Genomic DNA, 25,076 nt, shown 5'->3' with positions numbered 1-25,076 from the left:
CAAAAGAAGGGGGGGGGGGAAGGAAAAAAACCAGTGATGCACAATGCAATTGCTCACCACCCGCTGACCGATGCTCGGTTAGTTCCCGAACCGCGATCCGCCCCTTCCGGGCAGCTCCCCCCTGTTTATATACTGGGCATGACGTTCCATGGTATGGAATACCCCTTTGGCTAGTTCAAGTCAGCTGCCCCGGCTCTGCTCCCTCCCAGCTCCTTGCACACCTGCTTGCTGGCAGAGCATGGGAAACTGAAAAGGCCTTGGCTTAAGATAAGCGCTACTTAGCAACAACTAAAACATCAGAGTGTTATCAACACTATTCTCACACTAAATCCAAAACACAGCACTGTACCAGCTACTAAAAAGAAAGTTAACTCTGTCCCAGCCGAAACCAGGACAAGGCTTTAATGATATCATAAACGCTTTAATAAAACAGCTTTAGCTGTCATGGATCCTGTGCAAAATATTTTCTTGGTTGTCTCAGTATTCCTCTGTCCTCTAAGTAGGCAGGATTTAACAAAGTAAGTCTGGCTGCAAACCAGAAACTTAGAAATATGTCATGTCAGTTGTAGGTTGTTGCCATGTTGTATGAGCTTCTTACAGTTTCAAGCCTTATTTTGAAAGCTACCTACATTACTAGTTTTTTTAAAATGCAGCTGCATTTAAAAAATTGACTGCAGATGTCAGCTTTGAATGTTTTTCAGGTATCTACTAAAATATTTGGAAATTACATATACCTGGGTTTTCTGGATTTTGGAATGGATTCCATTTTGGAATGGAAATGGTTTTCTTCCATTTTGGAAAGGCAGTTGCCCTTCCCCTCTCTAAGTACCATTAAAATGTTAACAAAAAGTTTGCTGGGCTTATAGACCTAATGAGGAGAGAATTCCTGTGGCATCTTCTAAGCAGTCTCCCCTTTCTCATCCATCAAGGAGCACTCTGATCTGTGGTGTTCTAGTACTGTGGTGTTCCCACTCATCCTCTTTGGTTGCCTTTTTTGTTTGTTTGTTTTGGGGGTTGTGGTTTTGGTTTTTTTTTTTTTTTTTTTTTTTTGAAAATGCTTGGGTGGCTGGAGAAATCCTGTTGTGAGAATTTCTGAAGAAGAAAGTGAAATCCAAGGAAATACCATTCCATGGTCACGCTTGTAGATCACTATTGTCACAGTGCCCTATGCGCAATCACACATAAGGTGAATGTTCTTTCAGGTGGGGGAAATACAAAATCCATCTTTTATGTAGAAGTAATTCAGTAGCAGAGGAGAAGCATCATTATGTGAAGGCTTATCTAGCAGCAGTCAGTCACATTTGTAATAGCTGCATCTTAAAAACAAGTATAATTACACACTGGGAAGGAAAAGCAGTAAATCTTAGGGTTGACATTTGCCTGCTGACGGTTGCTCTAATGGACTTCATGTGAATGTATGAGCATCTGAGTGGAAAGGTAATGAACTACTTGATATCTTGGTGATACGCCATGAAGAAATAAAATACATTCTTTGAGATAATTTTGTTCCTGTGCTCAGGAGCTTGGATTCTACTGTATTTATTTTTAAAGCCTGTACTGTTTTGACTACCTGATACTGAATTCTACTTGGTGTTTTTAGTGTGTCACGTATATTGAAATAGTGAGCCAAATACTGAGGCAACTCAACTTCAATATTTTTCCTAATGCCAGTGAAATACTATCTAAATACTGAAAAAGGAAAGCCTTTTAAGCAAAGGGTGTCAGGCTCATGGATCTTCTGTGGTTCTGCAGGAAATAGAGGAGAAATACTTCATTGCACTGTCAAGCCACTTAAAATTCCTAGGAGAATTCAGGTCAGTAAGCATATACTGATGAGTCAGTGAGCATGAAGTCGGAGTTGTGAGATAGTTTTCAGTTTATTAATGTAAGTGACACAGATCTGGATGAAAAACACCTATTTGATAAGAAGAATGACAAAAAAATTCCTTACACCTCTGTACCTTCTTCGGATAAACACTCTTCTCCCAGCTGAAAAAAATTCCAGCTCAGTTTAATAGTAAGAGTTATGAAATGTCACGTAAGTGATAAGGGATTCTCATTAGTGGGGTGGAAACAAGTTTTGTTTTAATATTTAGATGACGCTTTTAAATCCACTTTTAAGATCCTAAATAAAGCAAAATATTAAAAAGAAAAAAATTTCTGCCACAGCAGGACCCTGGGATATGGCTAGACTGCATTAGAGCTCTAGGAGCAACTAAAAATAGATTTAACAATGAATGATACAAGCTTTTTTAATTAATGTGTTCTAATACCTTTACATACTGAGAGACTTTTATTGGCTTTTGTCAAGAAGTTGGTACACATCTAGGAGAGGTTTTCAAATACAGTTGAGTACTCAGTTGTGCTTGAAAAATCATCATTTGCATAGCAGTTGCTGGGGAAATGTGTCTCGATGTATTTTAATTTTACCTACATGTTTTCCAGCATATCGGAGACAGAAGAGAGAGACAGTAGTTCTTAGATTTTGCACAGGGATAGATGAACTCCAAGAAATGCAGGGAATGGAAGAGCCAGGTATCTTTCTGAAGGAGGGAAGTAGCTTTGGAATTAGAGAACTACCAGCAGTGAAGATAGAAGACAGAGGCAGAAGTGAAAGAGGAGAGGGGAGGGTTAAAACGGCTTTGAGGGAGGAGGGGAAGGAGAGAAAGAATTCAAGAAGAGGAGAAATGTTTGATTGTACCTTATAGTAGGGATGGAAGGGAGTTGGCAAGATGAAATTCAGAGAGAAGTCAAAATTTAAGTTCTTCAGCTTAAAATGGTGGACATCCTTGAATTTTCAGGGGAAATGTCATAGAAATGGAAGGAATGGTGTTCATAAGGCTTTTGTATCTCTTGTGTGCTGATGATGTCAGAAACATCATGTATACAAGACTGCACAGGTTGATTTACCCACTCTCACTATGAGAAAGGGAGTACTGAAATGATTTTGGGAGGTTTCAAAGTCAATTCAGGACCATGAGGGTCTGAAAAAGGAAAGGCATGGTTTTCAGACACTAAGAAGAGGTGCTTAGCAAAGGATTTGCCATCTCTTTTGAGATCACAGAAGAAGGGCAGCAGGTGGGACCTCTTGCACTCTGGACATTTGGGGTTTGTAGGAGTGCTGAGGCTGTGTGCAAGGAAAGCAGGCTGAGAAAGTGCGGACATTGGGGTAGAACAAGACTGCAGGCCCATTCCTTGGGCTGAGTTCAGTGGGGAAAAATAAGACTAATTCAGGATAAAAATGATGGAGGGTATTTTTGTTTCTCTTAATCCTTCCCAGGTCCTCTCATTTCTGTTCCTGTTCTTCATTTTGTATTTCTCAGTTCTGTTTTGTCTGTGTTTGTTTATTTTATTTTGTTACTGGTTTAGCCAGAAGTTTCTAGAATCCTGTCACATCAAGGATCCAGATCAGAAGTTCTAGCCCTGTGGTAATATTCGCTAATGAATTTAAAACTGGTTAATTAAATACAAAGCGCAGTCTGGGCTTGATGTCCTTTGCTACTCACGCTGTGGTAAATGTCTTTCATACCTAGAGAAAGCTAATGCTTCTGAAAAATTGAGACACTTGTTTTTACTCCTTAAAGCTGAATAGGGATTCCTGTAACTCTTGTCTAAATATATAGATCTGTTCTGTGGTTTATTCACCCTTAGAAATCTTAAAGACATGGACTCCAGAGGTCAGTAAAAGCTAAATGAGCAAAGAAAATCTGCTGCTTAGTAGGCTTTCAATACAGTGCCTTGCAGCTTCGCTCAAAGTTTTTACAGGTTTGCAAAACTAAAGTAGTTGAAAACTACTGATCTGAATAACAAACATTCACTTAGGCTGGGTTACTGAGTATGAAATTATATATAATATCTCCTGTGGAGAGAATAATGAATAAAGCATAAAAAGTGCCCTTCACTGCAAGCCTCTCAGGAGGCAGAATGACCAAGAATATCCAATTCACAGGTAACACATAAGAATCGAAGTCTAAGGATGTAGTTTACTGTCCTAAAGCAATCATAGTAATCCTTTAATAGTCATCATCAAGTGTGGTTCTACTCTGAAAAGTCATTTTATGAGTAGGAACCTCTTTCTCGTGAGTATTGCCCAAAAGTTTCCTAAACCACTAGAAGCTTGTGTTTCTTTTTGTTTCCTCTTTTCATTTTTCTCAGCCTAGGTGGCATGATCCTACCTTGCCTTGCTCCTCAGTAATGGACTTGCCAGCTATTTCCATCACTTGTGTTTTGTGCTGTTTAAGTATTTGAGACAGTTGCAAGTCTGTTCTTTGAAACTTGGGTCACACTGAGAAGGAATTATGGCATTGTGATCCAGTTGAAGTGATTTTGAAGGGTCATTTTTACTGATGCAGGAGATGGCTGATAGCAGCACATTAGAATTTCTCACAAGGAATGTGTTGACACCCTTGCTGCAAAACCGGCACTGACTTACTATTTGTTTACAACCTTCTTCTTATGCCATTTTGTCCCTAAATTCCCTACAAACAGTCTCTCTTGTTCACATTTTTATCAAGTTCTCATCCCAAGCTGAAGGAAGATGAGGGGGTGGAAGCAAAACATGTTCTGTGCTGTGACATCTGGAATTGTTGGTTGGGCATATACTGCAGTTGATCTTGGCTATTATTCATATACTCTAAGCTGTCAATTGCCAGGGTTAATAGCAGGGTGGAGTAACTCAGATAAAGCAAACACCTGGACAATATAAAACACACATAATTTATGCTGTGAGAACAACTTTAGCATATCTGATTCTGAAAGAATGGTGAATATACTCTGCAGTGGAGCAGAGTTAGTTGTCTTTAAATACTACCAGAGAGCAAGCTTGTTGTCAACAGAATATGCTCTGTGTTAAGTGCACTGAAGCCAGGTGAGGTGGGGAAACACTAAAACCAGTAAATCCACAATCTTGAAACTCACGTATGGGTGATGGAGGGTTGATAGACAGCCAAAAGCATCCTTTTTGCTTTCGGAAGAGATAGAAAGGCATGGTTCTTTCCCAGCTGGGTTTAAGAGATCACAGGCTTGAGTAGTGGCAAATGGAAATACAGGAAATGGGGAAACTGCAGTTTAGGTAAGTCCTAGATGCAGAAGAGATGCTTTTGGAAGAGTGGGTAGGATTTGTAGTTGATCATAGGGATTGGGAGCCAAGTAGAAATCATTCCTGTTTAATTTTTGCCAGCATCAACAGTTGTGACTGAAGATAATAAAATGAAGTATTGTTTTGTTGCTTATAATATTGTGTACTTTGGAAAGTGCTGCTGCTTTTGCCTCCAAGGTTTTGTTTTGCTGGTCAGCTTTGTTGGTTGCTGGGATAGCACACTAAAGCAGAATAATTATGACTATAGGTACAGTTCTGAATTGGCTGTACTTCCAAACTATCATTGAACTTCTTGAGGGCACTCAGTTGACTCTACCTTTTTTTTTTTTTTTAAATTCTGTGGAAAATAGTTCTAATTTGACCCATTATTTAGGAACAAAGTTGCTAGCAGGCCCAAACACCTTCATACAACAGAAATATATAACATTAGTCTCTGAATATTTTACGTTTCTGAAAGTTTTAGTGCTGTTTTTGTTTTTAATATAGCAATAATGCAGCTGTGTATGCCTAACAGAAAAGTTTGAGCATGAGTGCTCCCCCAGAGAGTTTAAACTGAATGCACTGAAAAAAAACTTGTGAAAAGTCAAGAAAGCATTTTTAAATCCTATCCAGCAAGTCATTCCGTGTAGTCTAAGACAATAAAGAGTGTCCTAGATTTTGTGCAAAGGGCAGTCAGCAGTATGATTAACCTAGACAATCATGACTTGATTTGTCAGAAGCATTTAGTGAGGATGTTGCACTTCACTTCACGGTCCCGACTACTACATGTGTATGTCCGAGATGGAAATAATTTTCATATCTAAAATGATTACACATCTAATACAATCATTTTATTAACATTGATTCTAAACCAATACAACCTTTGGGTTGGTCTCATCAAGGTCTGTTAGGGAGTATCAAAAAGTCAAGTAATTTTGGTCATGGTTATTTCATATTAAAAGTAAAATCAAATAGTTTAAATATACCCTATTTTAATTTTCCTAAATAATTGCACTAACAGCCTATTTAAATGTGTAGTAGTAGTAGTAGTAAAAAATAAGAATATGTATTTTGATATGCTGTTTTGATGATGAGTTGTGTTAAAAGTCTGTTCCACTCTGGAAGTATTAATTCTTAGACCTATCCCTGCCCCCAATCCTGCAATGATCATAACAGAACACTAAGAAAAGTACATACTTTTTCAATTTCCTCATAGACTGAAGAAGGGATACTTCCTTAACCATTTAGTGGATCAGGATTAGATAACAGGAGAGCTGGATTTTATTCTGGACTTTGTCAGGGTCATTGTAGGAAACTGGGAAGTGAGTCATAAATCTTGTTTTCCCAAGTAGGAAGTTAAAAGAAGTTATTAGTGTTCAGTTCTTTTATTTATTGGAATAGATTTTAATTTCTTACTTGATTTTTTTTTTAATTTTGCATAACTAATGAATTCTCTAATGTGAGAAACTTGACAGTGTTTCACCGTTACATCTGTGCCTGAATTCAAAATATAACATATGAAATTCTTCTCCCCAGCAATTTCAAACGGTTGTCAAGTGAAACTGAATACATGACAATTAATGGGACAACAATGAAAAATCTCGAAATTTTACAGAATCAGGTAACGACAAATGTAATGTTTTTTTAATAAATGCTGAGATTTTCACAGCTGTTTGACGTATTATTTCCAATGAAGTTAGTTAAGTTAATTTGCAAATCTCACCCAGAAGCTTGAAATTATTTTAAATGGCATCAAACTGAAGGAGGATTATGTTTTCAGGGGCACAAATGAAAGTTAATCTGTGCTGGCTTTTAGTATGAGTTAGGAACCTTATTGCACTTTGACTAGCAAAGAAGTTCCTAAAGTTTGAGTTCTTGAGCAACTGCAGTCAAGTGATATGACTGCAGTAGGGTTTGTTTTTTATTTTGTGCTACTGCACAGACCTTTATGCATAGAATTAATTTAACTTGTTGAATGTATTCCAGTCGTTTTCTAAAAAGATTTTCTGGCTAAAGGAAGAACATACTTAAGTATTTTATGACTGTTGGAAGTACTTTATGTAAGTCATTGTTGGTGAACAAGATCGGTAAATCAACATGCAGTTGTCACATCTTAAAGCCTAAGCAGAGTGTTTAAGGAGTGTGGTGAAGATCCTTTCACTACATCATTGATTGTTCTGTTAAAATTAATTATACTACTTTTATTTTTTTAGACTGATATGAAAACAAAAGGAAGCCTACTCTGGGTCTTGGATCATACTAAAACTTCCTTTGGACGTCGAAGATTGAAGAAATGGGTAACCCAGCCTCTCATGAAATCCAGGTGAGATAGTTATTTATCTTGGGCTAAATCTGTATTTTATAATTATGATGTTGAGTATGCCCAATGTATTTATTTTTCCTGAAGACCATAGTAGAGTTTACACAGGAAATGATACGATGGAAGATGTGGATGTTATATATAGGTTCGAAAGAGTTAAACCGCTCTGTTTCGGCACAGAACATCTAAGTAGTTCAGCGTAGTAGGTTTGGAGCAAATTAGAAATTCCTATGCAGAAATCAGATTGGGTACCATTCTAATTCAGTACCTTTTTTCAGACAATGGATGAGGATTACCTGCTATTGGAGGATGTTTTATTCCTAAACTTGCCAATTAATTTTTGATGTCTTTCTTGCTTCACAAGTATTTACGTCCTTAATGTATCTAATTTGTTCTAAAGTAGCTGTGGATGTTTCTGTCATCCTTGTATACGTCATACTGCATATGAAAGTATTTCTTTTTATTAGTTGTGAAATGTGATGGTCGTTTGGTCACTCTTGTATTTTGAGCTATGCTTTATTTATTAATGCTTTAGAAATGCTTTATTATGTATTACTATCATGCTTGTTTTTACTTGTCTCTGTCTTGAAATGGACTCTATGTTTTCTGATTTCTCTTTGCAGGCTTTATTGGAGTGTTGTACTCGAATATGTAGTACATAATGGTATTGAGTCCATGGAATGTTTGTTGACTACATTTTAAGTTTTTGGATCTGTTCCTTTGAATGTGCGTTCCCTGAGCATTGTCAATATAGAGTTTACTCAATTGTCACTTTGTTCACTTCAGCTATAGCATACAGAAAATCCTTTTGGTTTGGTTATCTAACATAATTTTTCCCTCTGTTTTACTTTTGTAAATACATTAAACAGTTTTAGTTTTTATTAATTTTTAACAGTTTTAAATAGTGAGGTATACCAATGTTTTAGTGTCTTGCTATTGTTGGTAATTTACAAATGTTTCTACGGAAGCATTTTTTTTCCTTGACCAAATTTAATATGTTAAAACACTATACTTCTGAAGCATTACTGCTTAATTTTCTTACTAGCCTTTTTGTAAGGATCTTTTCTGAGTAGTGTAAGAAAAGCGCATAACTATTTTTTCCCTCCTATTTTGTTAATTTAGAATATTAAAAACTTTTTCATTTGTAGGAGCCATACTGGTTAGACTGTTTCACGCTACAGTTTCTGACAGGGATTTAATAAGTTGATTTCAGTATGCCTTTTTTTTTAATTCTTCTGATAATAGCTTTTATGTATCTTACCCACTTCAGAAAGGCTTTTGATGTAACCATCCTAAATAGCATTAGACTTTATGGAAGTTGATTATGTGCCTGCTGTTCACCTTAAAAGCATATAGAAAGAATTTCTGGGCCTCTTTACAGGAACAAATTGAAATAAATTAGTTTATTTCTTTTCCTGCCCTTGAGGCACCTTACGACCTTTTGGGAATTGTTTGTAAAGTTGTCAGCGGGGGGAGCCAGAGCACAGGCTCTGGTGTGGTGTGGTGTGGTGGCAGCACTGAGGATGGGGACCCGAAAAGGAGTGCCTCTAACCATTTTGCTCCCAAATGATCGTGTATGTGATGCAGCAGGTGAAATACCATTCAACAATAAAATAGACAGAGTTCTTATCCGGACACAGAGGATAGAAAACTGCTTGCCTGGGGACTTCAGGCCTTCCTTCTTAATCAGTAAATTTAGTTTAAGTTCTCCCTTGTCTCAGTCAGTGTAGAACCAGCTTTAGAAGTTTGTAGTTTTGGTTTCTTCTCTTTCTCCTCGGCTCTTTGCTACTTCTAGGGATTGATACTTCCCTTTTTCAACCTTCTGTCTCAGTATGGACGGAAGTTCCATAGTTGAAGATGACAGTACTCCTCAGTCAAAGCTAAAAAAGCTATTTTGTTTCTGCGTATTTCTCCCTTTCTGACTCTAAGGTGTAATTTCACGTACTTGGTGCATCAGACATTCGGCAGTATTGTTTCCAGTAATGCACACAAATGCACTTAGAGAACATTCTGTAATTGTAATTCACCTGTGCCTCCTGGAGTGACATTTTCAGAGGAAGTAAGATTTCTGTACTGCATCTTTTCCAGTCAGTGGGTAGATGCATTTCCCTTGGTGTATCAAAAAGTGAGAGGGTGTAATTACTGCTTTATGCCTTATAGTTGAAAATCATTTGGGATGATGACTAAATTTCCAGGGGAGAAACCATACACTAGGTTGAATAAAGGTAGAATGTGTACAGACAGCTCATTTGGGCAAACTTGAAGATATCCATTAGATCATCGGTGATGTAATACATTTAGAGACTTACAAGAAAAGGTTTTAAGCATTAGACATGTGCGATTTTGGAAAAAAAAAAAAGCTTAACCAAGAAAAGTGTAATGTCCTCACTCACCTAGGTATACAAAGATGATGAGATAAGAATGTACGGAGTCATTGAGGACTGAGCTTTTTAGGAGGAATCAGGAAAGTCATTGTTTTTTGTAGGAGTTACACCTCTGTGGATTACAGAGGGCTTATCTCGCCCTTCCTATCTTGCCTTTGAAATGTAAGTTCCATCCAGTGCCTTTCTCCCCTAACTTGTGTAAGGGGAGCAGAAAGAAAAGGAAGTAGAAAGCTGAGTTGGTTGGAACATTTCTGACCGAATGAAACGCGCTGTTTCGCTGTTGGGCAGTGGAGTTTCAGCAGGAGAAGGAGTAGAACTGTGTATTATCATACTCAAGAGCAAAAAGGCTAAGGACTGGTCTCATGATACAGTCTTGTAAGACAATGTGATCTTTGTGTCTTTGTATGTGTGCAACATTTAAAAATAATTTCTTTCCTAATGCAAAATCAATCTCAGAACCTCTGAAGTTGATGTGAAACAGTCATTGCTTTTTCAATAGCTACAGGAAGAGGAGAAAGATAAGCTTAACATAGGCCTGGTTAAGCAAACCTGGATCTGGTTTGCATCTTTCTTGTTTTATTGTTGTATATTATGGATATGTTGTCCTATGCTGGCGGTATAAAAGAAAGTGCAAGGAAGTTGTTGCCCTGCACATGGACAATCTGAAGACTCATCTCTGCAAAATGTGTCTTTCCTTATCTCCCTGTCATATCCGTGGTCACTCCCTCCCACCCTCACCTTTGCATCTCCCTTTCCTGTTCCCTAAGTGTTATCACTGGCTCCAAGCTATAGCAATGCTGCTTGCCCAGCCTGGAGTCCAAACAGAATAGACAACTGTGGAATAAATGTTGCATCCTTTTCCTCATTGAGTATTAACTCGTGTCTGTGCCTTGCTCAGCTGTTGATTCTTGCACAATTTGTAGGAAATTTGTGTCCTTGACATCAAAAAACCCCCTTCCTCGACCTTGTCAAGGTTGGCTGGAATTGAACAGAGTTCAAAACTGAAAAAGGCAGACGAGTAGCACAATTATATGGAGGTTTATTATTTCCATATTAGATCAGGCTGTAAAGCTAATAAAGCTGTGACTAGGTGCTTAAAGTAGAACTTGAGATAAATGATGGATGTATCACACTGAGCAATTTATAGCCGCTGTAGGGGAATATGTGTAGAATTTCATTCCTGTGCGGAGAACTCTGTGGCCCATATATATAGAAAGCATTGCATAAGACAGATTATTCCACCCCGCCCCGTCCTCATCCCTCGCTCCCCCAGTCTATTCCTTGAAAGGTAGAATATCTTTTAAATATCAATGGGTGGACATCATGAAGTGTTATTTCTAGTACTGTAGCCAGGGAGAAGGTACAGACTTTGCTATTTAAGTGGAAGATAACCTGGAAAATGCTGGTCTTTGCCTTTGTTGCAAAAGTATTTAGTTTATGCATTAGAAGAGTATCTAGTGCAAAATTTTAAAAGCTTAGGTGTGTGGGGTGGATAACTGGAAGTTATAAAATGTATGTTTTGTGTGTGATGTGAACATATTAGTTTGCACAATGCTCTCTTTCTGTCTTTGGGGTGCTATCTACTGTTTTTTGAGAGTGTTCATGGTTTGAAGTAGTTTAAACAGACTGAGTGATCCACAAGTACCTAAATTGTATTTCTTTAATATTCTATTGACTCTCTTAGTTTTTTAATATGTTATGTATGATATGCAGAATATAACATTAATATAACATATTAATACAAATATGTATTAATATGTTAATATGTTATGTATGATGTGCAGAAGCTAATGTAATGAGGCTAATGGTAAGAGCAGAATGCCCTAAACATAGAGTTCACAAGTCATGCAACTGCCAGCACAGGAAGCTTGCTCAAGGCTTTGAGGTGAATAGGCTTTGCCCTTGTCAGCCTGTGTTGAAACAGGAAAAAAACCCAACCCCCTCGCCCACGCACACAGCTTCACATCTATGTTTTGAGGATACACATGTCAGTTCTTGTGTACTGCAAGCCACAGAATATGCTTAGTGTACTGGAGTAAATGTAGAGCAAAAAATTAAAAGCCTCTAACACAACATAGTGTGCCATGGGAAAAGAGTGGTGATCAAAGGTTTCATCAATGTCTTGGGCCTCTGCTGTAAGAGAGAACTTGTGAGATAAAAGTGGGCAATGCCCACCCCACCTGGAGGCCCAAGGTCCCTCTCCCCGCTTTCTGTGTGGACGCTGAGCCTGGTGGCAAGGCATAGCCAGCACAAGGCTCAGTGTTTTCTCAGCGCTCCCAGTGCACTGCTGTTTCCAGCACCCTGCTGGTATCTCTGGTGCCGGGGTCGTGGAAGAAGGCTGGGGACAGATAATTCTCTCTTAATTCTTCCAGACCATTAGTAGAAGTTCAGAAGCATGGAATTAATTAGTTAAAAATTGTTCCAGACCACATCAGATACATGGTGACAAAGCCTCTTTTTGGGTGCTGCAAGGGGTATCAGCAAATCAAACACTTAAAGCTCGTTAGGATGAGCTCACCTTTTCGGCCCCAGATTCACCCCAACCTGTCGATGTATTTCAGCTTTACTAGGATGTGGTTCATGTTCTTGTCTCCAAGGCACACTGTTTGCCAGAAGTGAATATGGGACTTCAGTGGTTGGAACTCTCTGTGTGGTTTCTTGCCTGCATTTATTTGTAGTCAATTTATACTCATTTGATCTTTTTCTAGTTAAAGCTGATGTTTAAATCTCAAGGAAGGAGAAAAATTGTATGTATTTAGAGAGTTGCCAAAAACATTTTAACCTTTACTTTGCAGGCTAGAGAAACCAAATTTTTAATTACCCCTCAAAAATGGGATTTCCATTTTTTTCCTGTGATTCTAGTAGCCTTTGTGCCCCATTTCTTCCAGTTCTAGATGAGATGATGCTTTTGTTGAGGCTGAATCGAAGCCCTGTAGGATAGTATTAATAATTACTATTAGTCTGAATATACTTTGCCTGCAAGAGCATGGAATGACCATAGCTTTAGCAAATTCAGAACTGCACAATTCAGAACTGCAGACAGTTCCTTATCTACCACTAAAGAAGAGAAAGAGTGTAAATTGGTGTTACTAATGCAACGTTACTTTTATTTGGAGGATATGTACTGTAGAACCGAGAAGAGGGTCCCTTTATAGTGATGTTGGCAACAATATGTCTTTCCTAATATAAAAATAGCTTGTTCTAAATCCTCTCACTTTAAATGTATTGCGTGCTGTTTTATTTATACTTCTATACACAAAGTACAGTCCTAAAGGAAAGTCTTTCGAGTTTGACTTTGTCCTTGTTCCCATAATTGAGATATCTAGGCAGTAAAACAAACTACCTAAAGGTCTTTAAAGAAACCCATCTTAATTCAGAGTTAAACTGGTTGCCATTTGATACCATCATCATCCAGAGCAGGATTAGAATCTTCTTTTGCAGCAGTGATTTAGGAATAAAATCCATCCATCCTACAGCAGAATTTCACAGGCTAAACTTTTCTCCTAAGAATAAAGATTTTATAGATCAGTGCCAATATAAAATGCACAAATGCAGGTTACAGCATATGCCTGAGATCTCAAAATTGTTGTAGTAAAGAAAAAGATTGCAGCATCATCACATGTATTCATTCATTTTTGCTAGCTGTGTTTTGGTACCATTGAATGCTGTGTCTAACTCCTTATAAATGTAGTAATCAGGCATTCATTCATGTTGGCTAAAGTAGCTACGGTTCCCTTTTTTTGGCACAAATAGCTGAAATATATTGTGTGTGAACATAAACAAAAGTGTTTGATTACCATTTGCATATTTTATACATTCTTTTAACAGATGTGAAGACAAAGTTTGTAGTACTTGTATATTGCTGTTAAGTATTTGCGGTCTATTCAGGAATATTGTCTTCTCATGGCTGCATGTTTATTTAGGGGAACGTTGGACCTCTCTGGAGGGGTATGAGACATGAGGAGTTTTGAGAGTAAATTACTCTTTCCCCTGCATATAGAAAAACAAGTGAACAGATCCAGAAGGATGTTAAATTTTTTTTAGGTTTCACTTAAATTTCACTGTAGTAATTATGACATAATTACCCTTGTTTATACTTTTTCATTGTTGCTAATGCATAAAATTACAGCAGTCACAGCACAATTTAACAATTCAGGATTTATCCCGTAAAGTTAGCCAGATTCTAACTTAGCCACTTAAATAAAAAAGCCAGAGATAGACCGGTTTTTTGTTTGCTTGTTCTTTAAAAAGACATATACAGTTTATTGATTGCATAGTGGTAATTCTACCACGGCTTTGGGTTTTGATGGCATTAATTGCTTGTAATGAGAGTGGTACTATTTAACATGGTCTTTAACTTAATCAACTCATATAAAGTCTTCGTTTGTAAACTGTGTTCTGAAGGAAGGTCAAGAAAAAAGCAAAACGTGTGAGACAAAATATAAGCAACAGAAATCTGAATAGCCTTCACCTTGTCCTGTGTTTGAAAGTAGCCAGTATCAGAGGAGAGTATGAGAATAGGGCAACTGGGTAATGTTACCTCCCCAGGGCACTCTCCCAGCTTCCAGCTATTTGCAATTCAGGGACTTCCTCAGGCACAATTGATACCCATGTGTATCTTGCATTTTTCCAATGTTTAAGTAATACATTTTCTTTCTTTGAAATGCTGTAGTTAGGCAGGAGGCTGCTAGGCTTTAATCTAGATAATATAGTTCATGGAAAGCAATATTTGTTGTTTCATACCCTTCACTATATTTTTTCAGGTGTTGAATTCTTGTGACTGGTAGTTTTACATATCGCTGTGGTCTCTAAACAGATTTAATAAAATTAATTTCAATTTTATACATTCACTGTACTTGAACTATGTCCTTACCATGATGAATGAACTCATACTTTGTGCATTTATCATAAGGTAAGGGATTCAGTTAAGAGATTTCTGATAAATTTGTATTTATTTACATTGTATAAAAATAAAACCTTGTATGATTGAAAATTTTGTGCGGTTCTTATATGGCAGTTACATTATCAGTTTCACTCTGCTTTAAGTGTAATTATATACTATCACATCTAAAAATGTTAGGTTTGCTTCACTGTATGAGAGATCAGCAGATCTGTTAGCACACTCGCAACCAGCGATCCTATTTAGATTGTTAAGATGTTCAGATGTTAATTCAGTGCAGTGCATTTGTATCTGCAGCTTTCTGCTTTGTCAAAATAATTTTTAGTTCAGGATTCAAATATTTTCGTATTTGCTAATTTTCTGTATTGTTCACATATCTGGCAGCAGAATAATACAGGAGAGTATCTCATGATTTAATTGCAAGTAGTTCTTTTAAATGACTAGAATAAAAATTTATGGTTAGGTTTTGTTATGTTTTAAATACATTGCAAAGTGATTTTAGTATTGTATTAATGATGCTATTCTTAGATGGAGAGTATGGCAGAAGTAAGTGTATTGCTTTTAGTCAACTGACTTATGTTACAGTATTTCACAGAAGATTGTTCGGAAAATTGGATAGAGCTCAAATTGCTGACATGGTTTATACAGATGGGAAAGAATAGGCTAATATTGTACCTAAATAGAGAATGAAGTAGTAGCCAGTTTATAAAATGTGAGACAGTTTCTTAGCATAAGCTGTTGAATTTCTTTGTATAGTGTTAGATTCAAATTTTCTAGTGGTGGAATTTTTTTCCAGGTCATGTAGAGATTAGAAACCCAAAACTGTACATCAGATATGCTGAATAACTGTGTAGTGCAGAACAAATTTCTTTTGAGGTAGTTTAACAACTGATCAGTATAATGTATTGGTGCTCAACAAAATGTTTATCAGTTTAAGTATAACTATTTAAAGTATAAAGCATACTTTGAAATTAATCATCTGGCTGTTTTTATAATTTCTCTTCCCTGTCCTTCCTTCCTCATACACGTGGAGTTTTACATAATTCTTCACTGTACTTTCTGGCTTTTGAAATAGGAATCCCACTATGTTTTGTTTACAGGTGGAAAAAATGGCTTGTTTGATACTGGATGCCATTTTCCTGACCCCTTCTTATTTGTAGGATTAAAGCAGAAAAACTGTATGGATGCTTAGTTTTAGATTACTGGAGCTACAGTAACATAGCCATATGTGAGGATGATTAAAGTGCAGATTAAGCTTTGAAGGGAGGAGTTTTTTTAGTATCTGCATCTATTTTACATATTACTGTCTAGTTTCAATTGGCCACATAGATATAATCATGCTGTTTAAATTAAGTGGCTGTTCTGGAACAGAATTCTGCTGCTTACATGTGCTTTTTATAATAAAAATACAGGTTGTTTGGTTTTTTTTAAATAATAAAAATACAGATTATTTTCTTCTTTAAGGTGCATGTGTTTATAATTTAACAGTTCAGTACTCCACACAGAGGAGTGTTCCAGGGTCTCAAGTACAGGGAATTTTAATAATTCTCCATGAAAATGTAATTGTGGCTGATGATACTGACCTTTCAGAGTTTCAGTGTTTGCTAGCTTCAAAGCTGCGTACTCAGGGTGTTTTATTACTTTGTTACTGTTATTAACACTTCTCAATTTCCTGCCCATTATCCAGCTGTAGTTTAGAGCGCCTCACTAATTGATGTACAAAGCTTAAATCTCTGCTGTCTTGAATACACTGTGTGGATGCCAACAGCTTGCTCTTTGGTTATTTGGTTGCGTAACTTTTAGTAACCCTGCCAGTCTACACCAGATATGTGATCGTGGCTCTTAAGGATCGGATTTAAAGCTCGGATGTGTTCTGTGCTGAAAACAGCCCCTGTAGCTCTGAGCAGTTGCACTGATGGTAGCTGCTGTCTGTTGCTGTTGCTTGCAGGTTGTCTGGCTCCCAGAGGAATGGGAGAAATGTTTCATTTTGTGCATTTGGCATTGCTGGGGGAGTGGAATAGTGGTGGAGAAGAAGGTGGTATTCTTGTGACCTGCAACAGGGCTGCTAAGCAGAGCCTGCGAAGTCTGACATTTCTGTTTTCCTCAGGGCTGGGAAAAAGCAGTCTTTTAGGATAGTGGAATATTTTGGGTGCTGTGGTGTGATCGGAGAGTCTGCTGTCAAGTTCAGGGATAACAGAGTGAGTTCCTAAGGTGCCCAGGGTCAATACAGCAGAGAGTCTGTCCCCAGTTTGTATGGTGGCTGTGGAGGAGTGCATCTACCTGCTGCGCTCCAGGTAGGTGGTGGCAGGTGGGGCACTGCAAATCCTGGTGTTGTACAGCAAGGCTGCTCTGGGAATGAATATGTGTCATTTGTGGCAGATGAGACAATGGTTTTACTGTTTTAGTATAAAGCAGTATGTCACTGAAAAAATCCTGGCACTTAAATGCCGTTAGATTTATGTGTATCCGAGTGCACATCCAGTCATGATGTTCTCCCTTTCACATGCAGTGTAATAAAATTTGAAGGATTCTTAGATTTAGTTGTCTTCAGGGCCAGAGGCCTCTGACTGCCAGTCTGTTGTAATGTCTGCAACCTGTGGAGCTGCCTAATTTTGTTGATTTCCTCGTGGATAGTATTTATTAGCAGCTACAGTGGCAAGTGGCAGTTCTGCAATAAAAGCCATGGGCAAAACAGGCCGTCTTCCCTGAAATCTTACATTTTGATTGCATCCTTACTTTTCATCCCTCTGTGCTGGCTGAGCTCCAGGCATCTTGCTGGTCCATGAGAACAGACATGAGCTGGAGTGTATTTGCCTTGCACACACTTCGCTGGTATATGAAGTGTCAGTATCAAAAGACTGCTTTCTTCTTAACCTGCAAGGGTGGATGGACACACACATAGCAGTGTGGGGTTTTTTTAACTTTCTTGTCTCAGGAGGAGAATGTTGTGATAAGGCTTAGTTGTCATTCTGGGAGAAAACACAAGGATTTTAAAATAAGCACTGGGATGTCTTGAGGATTTTTAAAGTTTCTTGGAACATTATGCTTCAGATTCAGCCTTACTTGATGGAAACTTTACAAATGCTGGCTAAAGCCTTGCAGCACACTGGTACCCACAGAGTGTGCCCAGTGGCACATTGGCGGGGGACTCTGGGGAAACATATGATCTGGAACAGACATTTTTTGTTGTGAAACCTCAGCAAATCTTAGCACAGCTTTCACGTAGTTTGTAGTGCACACAGTTACCGCAGGGATAAAGCCTGAACATGGAAAAGCTACATTCAGAGGAATTGTGCTATTCAGCTTTGACACATCTCTTTCACTGCTGTCTTACAGTGAGCTAGCTACCTTTCGCTCTATTTCCTTTGGGCTGCATGCACTGATGGTGCTTTGGTTCACTAGCTCCTGAAGATAAACTCCTAACCTGTATGTTTTGGATACACCCATGTACCCCTAATCTCAGTCTCTTTCTAGAAAGCAGCATTGAGGCAATGTGGTTGCACAAAAAGCAGAAATGGAGTTTACCTTAGCTCTGCAATCTACAGGCAGTTAATGGATATATTGAACGTTGTAGCTGTTCCATTACCAGCAGTGTAGATAGAGGTGAACCTTGACAGTAGGTTGTCCATTTTAAAGCTCTTTTCTGACAGTGGCTGTAAGAATATGATTGTAAGGAAGGTGCAAATAACTATAGAATTGTTTCTTCACAAAAAAATTTCCTCACTGACTTGACTTCAGTCCTGAAATAGGGAGATTAATGTTACAGGTTTTGGCGGGGGGGGGAAGCCAGAAACCCCAACATGGTTCTGATTCATGTAATTACCAGTTGCTGGTCTGGATCAAAAGTAGAGGGGCAAAATGGTAACCAATATCTATACCCTCTTGGAATAAAGTATGCTACATGGAGTTCAAATGTAAACTCCCCCTGCCCCTCCCCCAGGTACTTGTCTGCAAATTTAGGGTTGGATATTCAGGATTCAGTGTTGCTCATGTTATGTACCACTAGAAGAACATGTAGACATGGGCACTGAAGCGTACATTTGGCTGTTTCGAGCATAGAGGGGGGATAATGAGCTTATATCGAGGATCTTGCTTGCATCTTGCATGAAAGCCCAAGATTCTCTGCATTTCTTAATTCTTCTACTTACCTACTCATGAGAATGTGGCCTTAGTCAAAGTTTAAAAAAAAACCCAACTAAACCAAAACAAAGGAAGAAGTTTGCTAGGTATATGCCTTCCCCCCAGAGAAACACAGATTTTATTTATTGATCTTATGATTATTCTTTTACAGTGAAATAAATGCCCGTCTTGATGCTGTGTCTGAAATTCTACTGTCAGAATCCAGTGTGTTTGGTCAGATTCGAAATCTTCTTTGTAAGCTGCCAGATATAGAGAGAGGCCTCTGCAGTGTTTTTCACAAAAAGGTATACCCATAATTACCCTAATTTATTATTTTCTAAATGGCATCATTCTATCTTAATGTACTTCCATAGTTTTTGCATGTTTGTTTAAAAATATTTTCTTCTTAGCAAGACTGAGGCTGACATAATAAAGGGATGCAAGTTTATAAAAATTATTTTTGCCTTATGGTAGAATCTTTTTTTATTTGTTATCAGTGATATGCTGATGGAGGAAATGTCTGAGTAGGGTTCTAGAATACATACATTGTATTGCTAATTCTAACAGGAAAAACATCTACGGTACTAATGATTTAGTGGCTGGATTCAGTGAGATGGGATGGTGCAGTAGGTCCTTGTGCCATAAATTATTTCCCTTTAAAACAAAGCATTGCATTCTGTATGCTTATCTAAAATCACACTTGCAAGTGAAACCACTTGGCTGTAGTTAGCTGTTTTCAAATGAATGTTAATTTGTTTATAAATTCTGTAATTTGGATCTCACTTGCACATATTAATAAGAATTACTTGTAATGAGACACTGACAATTCTTAGTTGAAGCAGATTAATGTGCTGATAGCACCGGTGCAGTACTTCATGTTCTTTTATTTCACTGTTATATTTAGAAGTTTTGACAGTTTGTTTTAGATAAAGGAATAGGTGGGTAGAAGGAGAGCAAAGTTGTAATTTCTTTGGATGGTACAGCACAAAGGTTTCCTCTCTCTGAAAATCTGAAACTCAGTTCTTGTATAATTTTTAAAGCCCTAATGTGTTGCAGTGTTAGGCACATGGAAAGACTTTCATATTTCAATGAATGGATACAGAGGTCCAGCCATAATGAAGTTTATGAAAAGAGGGAGTGTGCACCAACTTCCCCATCCTCTAAAATATACCGTATCCACATGATATAACTGTTTTTTCAAAACAACTGTCCAGGAATTAGACGATTCACTGTTTAATGGTTTAACTCATTTCAGGTTGAGTGATATGTAATAAGGTTTGTAGGGATATATCTGTATTTCACAACATTCTGGCAATCCTCCACTGCTGTCGTGTGCTTTTTTTTTTTTTTTTTTTTTACTAGTCTGTATTTGTTTCTTCAGGTGTCCCTTCCTGTTGTAGGACTGCTTACCCTTCTCAGCTTTAAGGCTGGCATTTAGATGGAACCATTCAAAGACCCTGGATTTTCATGTGATTTTTGGAATGAGGTGACAATGTAGTTTGTCTTAACAACAGCCACTGTAGCATGAAGATACATGTTTAGTGAATCAGATGTTGGAAAGAAGTTGCAGGAGAGAAGTGCTCCAGCAGAATCCTTAGGAAGGGTAAATGAGGGGAAAAACCTCCAAGCATACACTTTTCCTTTGATGAATTAGCTTCCCTTGGTAAAAATCTAGTTTGTCATCCATTGCAGAACACTGTGGAGAGTACTGAAAGCACTGAGTAATCCCTGAAGGTCTTTAGGACTTTGAGGAGATGACAGTGTCCCTGAAAGACAGGGTCTGTTTTGAATAAAGAATCAAAGGCAGACTCTGGGAAACAGAGTCTGCAGTCTAGACAGACAGTGAATACGGAGCCTGAAGAAAGGTCCCTGCAAAGCAAATACATATTCAAGAACATGGAGTAACTGTTTTTCATGAATATTTTTTTTCAGAATATCCAGTGAATGCTGCCATTTCAGTTCCCACTGTACAAGCCTTTCCAGTTCTGTTAATTCCAGATGTCCATCTCCCACACTCTCAAAATTATGTTCCCTGCAATTTCATTCCCGTTAAGGCGTCCAAAACTCTGAGTGAAGCGCACTGATGGCTTAACTAAAGGAATGTGCTTGTTAATTCAGTGTCAACTACAAGAAAAATAGGTGAATGTGACAAGTATTTCATCCTTCAGGCCCTTTAGACTTCAGTGACATTAGTATTTGAGGAGGTATGTTTCACGAAGGGAGACCTCTGAAGCATACAGAGATGGCTGGATTGTCTCAGTTGTTCCAAACATCTTTCATTCAGATCAACCACTACAGAACTTTTATTGTGCAATGCACTTTGCACCAATAACCTCTAGGGGAGACAGAAAAAAAATGACGGCAAAACAATGCTCTGTTTTGGAACTGACTTTGCAAGGCAAAGCATCCTTATGGGAACTCTTCTGGTAAATAATATCATTGTATATTTTCCTGGTCTGACTGTTAATTTTTTTTTTTAATAAGTCTGCTAATGGTTCTTATCTGGTAGCATCATTCAAATTGGCAATTGTTAATCTGATCCTCCACAAGTTCCCATTACCCCAAACCCAAACAACCAAAAACCATTGCTGATCTACCCCCAGGTATGAGCAATCTGGAATTAGAACAGCATTCTTGTAGTGGGAATTAGGTGTTACCTTGGAGGTCATATTACTAGCTCTGAGTTTGTCCCAGCCTGAAAAAGGACTGTGGGAATGGTTAAGGAGACAAGAGCAACGTTACTGTTGCTATGGAGAGTGGAATTAATACAAGGACTGGTTGTTGTTCTCAGTTCCTGCAGCTCAAGCACCTGACATCTTGCCAGACAGAAATGCTGTCAACAGCAGAATGACCTCACCCTTCTCTGTGGCAAGAGAAGGACAGCTGGAGATGAACAGTTTGAAGACTTCTTGGTAGCATTCAGAAGCTGACTTCAAAAGGAAACTGAGAGACAGGGAATTGTCAATAGTTTTGTCTAAATAGTGCTTGGAGCTGATGCAGAATTAGATCTTGCTGGAAGACACAATTGCTCAATGTTTTTCATAACCAGTTCAGCCATGCCCTCTAGCCCCTGGAGATAGCCACCAAATAATAGAACAAAATTTAGGCCACATGCATTTCTTTTTGTGATCTGCATCTCAGGACAGTGGGAAATATGAATGGCAGGACCCTACCTTTTTTGTCTCAGTTGTGATGACTGCTAGTCTTGCCGTGGCGTGCACAGAATGGCAAGAGAATAGTCAAAGACCTATGCTTGAGTAGGTCTAAAAACCAGTACAGAGTAAACACGCCATCAGTACTTTTAGAAATGTGTCCTACAGGGCCATCCTGATGTTGCTTGCTGGTTTCATGCCTGGTTTCATGCAGTGTGTTTCAGAAGATAAATATTTATACAGGCTTGATCCATAAATGTTTATCTTACTTGTACCCTTTGCTCAATAAACATTAGTTTTTTACTAAAGCTCAGTCACCAAAGTGGACAGGAATCATCATAACAAATGGTCATTGAATTTACAGAACACATTAAAGTGAAGCTGTTTCGCTGAACTCCTGCACAAGGAGTGAGGTCAATAATCAGACCTTACCAGGGCGTGTAGTAAAATGTCATTTCAGTTTGTTCTGCTCCTAACTTCAACCATAGGCTCTCCCTTGTTCGGAGTTCCTCACAAGGTGCTGCAGTTGGGAAAACCTGTTCAGTTCTGAGTCAGTCTCTAAAACTTTGCTGCCCACTTATCAGGGTGCTCACCTGTGCAAAATAAAGCAGGCAGTTGCTACAAGGAGGGTGTTTGCTGCTTGGCTGCCTACAGCCTCCTTGTGGGATTTGCCTTTCAGTTTTCCAGTGAGTACTTCAATACTTCACTGTCATGCTCAGACTCCTCAGAGGAGAAGGGTGCTGCTCAGCTGGGTGCTAAGTGTTTAAAATCTTTCACATAATCTTGTCAACCAGAATGATGCTGAAAACGTGCCCTTCCCTGGAAGGTATGTTTGATACTTCATTGAAGATGGTGTGATTTTCAGAAGATTCAGAGAAAAATGTTGTATTTCTGATTTTTTTTTCTCTTTTTAAATCAATGCCTGTTATATATGCCTAGGAAATTAGCTACTGTTTGTATAGAATGTTTAAAATAAATTCTCCCCATAGCATAATATATTGTTGACTTCAGCCAACACATATCTTATTTTCTTTACATTTTTTCTTCTATGATAGCAGTATGCACATCTTGCATATACTATACTTTTAATCTTTTAAAGAATTTGCATCACAGATATTTTTTAGATTTGCAATACTAAATGCTGATTTGAGCAAATTGTTCCCCATTAGGCTGATTAATATAAATAATGTCATAACAGGGGGACATAGTAACCTTAAAATTAAATACCTCATTTTTTCCTAAATCAAAAATGGTATGCTCACTGTACTAAAAACATAAAGGTAGCTATTACAGTTTGAAGGGAGTGATAAATGTATGCTGCATTTCAACTCCCTTTTTTTTTATTTGAAATACTTTTAAGTTCAAGTGGTCAATGGCTGTCAGCTGTGGGTCTCTGTGGCTCCCTTTTAGATCTGTTGGAAACAATTTCACTAATGCAAACAAGGCTAAATTGCTTTCAGTGTTGTTGAAACGGTGTTAGATCTGGCATACTGCTGTGGATCTTTTGTGTATTCTTCTCAGTGGCAGCCATACCATTTTCAGTACAGTTTGATAAACTGCTGGTTCAAACTATTGTTTGGCATCACTGTCAACTCTGAGGTTATTTTTCTAGTGCCAGAGAAGCTGTAGCTATCACTGACAGCATTTCAAAATTACACTTCAAAAATAGCATTAAATAAGCTTGTGAGAATCTTCTGTGAATGCAAGACTATTAATTCTGCTTTATGTAAACCATTTTTACTGTATTTTAAAAGCTTCTAACACAGTTACATATCTTTTGTAAGGTTACTTAGGATTTAAATGGAATCGGTCCCACTTTAATGGAGCCCAGCTTTTCAGAGTTATTTTTATGCATCTGTTCCAAGTTATCTGTTTGCTTAGTAGGTCATTTCTGCAGTGGAGTCATTAAATTTTAGATGCAAAGTCCTGCAGTATTACTAAAATCAAGCCAGGGGAAACAGTAATACTCGGAATAAGCACAAAAGGGGTACGTTCACCCTCTTTCTTAGGAACGCTGTGTTTAACAAAGTTGTTTGCAGTAAAGCATGCTGAATTTCCCATTCTCCAAAGGTACTCTAGACTGTAGCTTACACTAGAATCAAGTAAGTTTTAACTCATTAGATGACTACTATGGTGTGTAGGCTATCAGAGTTGCTGTGAGAAGCTTCAGCATGTTCATTAAGCATCGTTGGAGAAATCTCATGATAACTTTCAGGGTTGTTTATGGTGTCTTTTGTACATGACCAAGGTTGGTTGTTTTTTTCCGTCCCCTGATTCTTTTATAGGTGACACTGCCTTGAAATCTAGCTTCCTCCCCTTATTGAAGCCTCACCTTCACCAGCCTGACCACCCTTACTGAAGAACACCTCAGACAGGTGTTCTTATGTATTCTTAAAATCTTTCCCTTTTCCCACCCTCATATAGATAGTGTACTAATTAAGTCCCTATTTGGTTCCTTTTTTTAAAGAACAATTGAAAAACCAACCAAACACCACCTGTTCAACTGATTTATTTCTTACTGTCCGTATTTGCTCATTCTTCTTTTCTGGACATTGTTCTCCTGTGAATCACTTAATGCTGTCTGTAAGGGACGTACTTTGCAATTTTGCGTGGCAGGGCTTCAGCCTTTGCCTCCTTGAGTACATTTTGTAGTCAGGGGAAGTCTTGCAGTTTTATCTTTTATCTGCATCAAGGTTGATGATGGTGATGCAGTCAGTCATACTGTATTTTACTTTGACTTTGAGTCCAAGCCTGGATTTATCATTTGTTTAGTCTTTCAGTGCTTTCCTTTGTGCTTTGACTTCAAATGCCATTGACAGATTTACTGCTTTATTATTTTGTTTTACTTTGTTGTCAGAGCTTTTACAAGGTAGAATAAGTAAGTTCCAGATTATCAGAAAGATGTTGATAAGTTGCAGCAAGTGCAGGGGAGAACCAAAGTTTTCATGAGGCTGAGTAATGAATTGTTTATGAAGAAAGATTAAAAGATTATAGTTTGGTTAAATCGGTGATTAAAGGAGAACAGAAGGTTTAGAGACATTTGAAGGGTGTTAACAGCAAAGAAGGAGTTGAGTTAGTGTAACACAAGGAGTAAAACTAGAGATATTGGGATTAATTTAATGGA

General features: G+C 38.0%; 1 protein-coding gene across 2 annotated transcripts in view; it reads left to right on the top strand.

Annotated features, from left to right (window-relative positions):
• MSH3 (mutS homolog 3) overlaps nt 1-25,076 on the top strand; it is a 117,697-nt gene that overhangs the window by 45,547 nt on the left and 47,074 nt on the right. For both annotated transcript variants that reach the window (XM_050913414.1, XM_050913415.1), the window contains exons 11-13: nt 6,614-6,698; nt 7,291-7,400; nt 18,973-19,105. In XM_050913414.1, coding sequence (XP_050769371.1) covers nt 6,614-6,698; nt 7,291-7,400; nt 18,973-19,105 — 328 coding nt within the window. The remainder of the gene's footprint in view (nt 1-6,613; nt 6,699-7,290; nt 7,401-18,972; nt 19,106-25,076) is intronic.

Source organism: Gymnogyps californianus, chromosome Z (assembly GCF_018139145.2).
Source record: "Gymnogyps californianus isolate 813 chromosome Z, ASM1813914v2, whole genome shotgun sequence".
Taxonomy (NCBI): domain Eukaryota; kingdom Metazoa; phylum Chordata; class Aves; order Accipitriformes; family Cathartidae; genus Gymnogyps; species Gymnogyps californianus.
The sequence above is the reverse complement of the archived record's forward strand: the minus strand, read 5'-3'. Positions and strand labels throughout refer to the sequence as shown.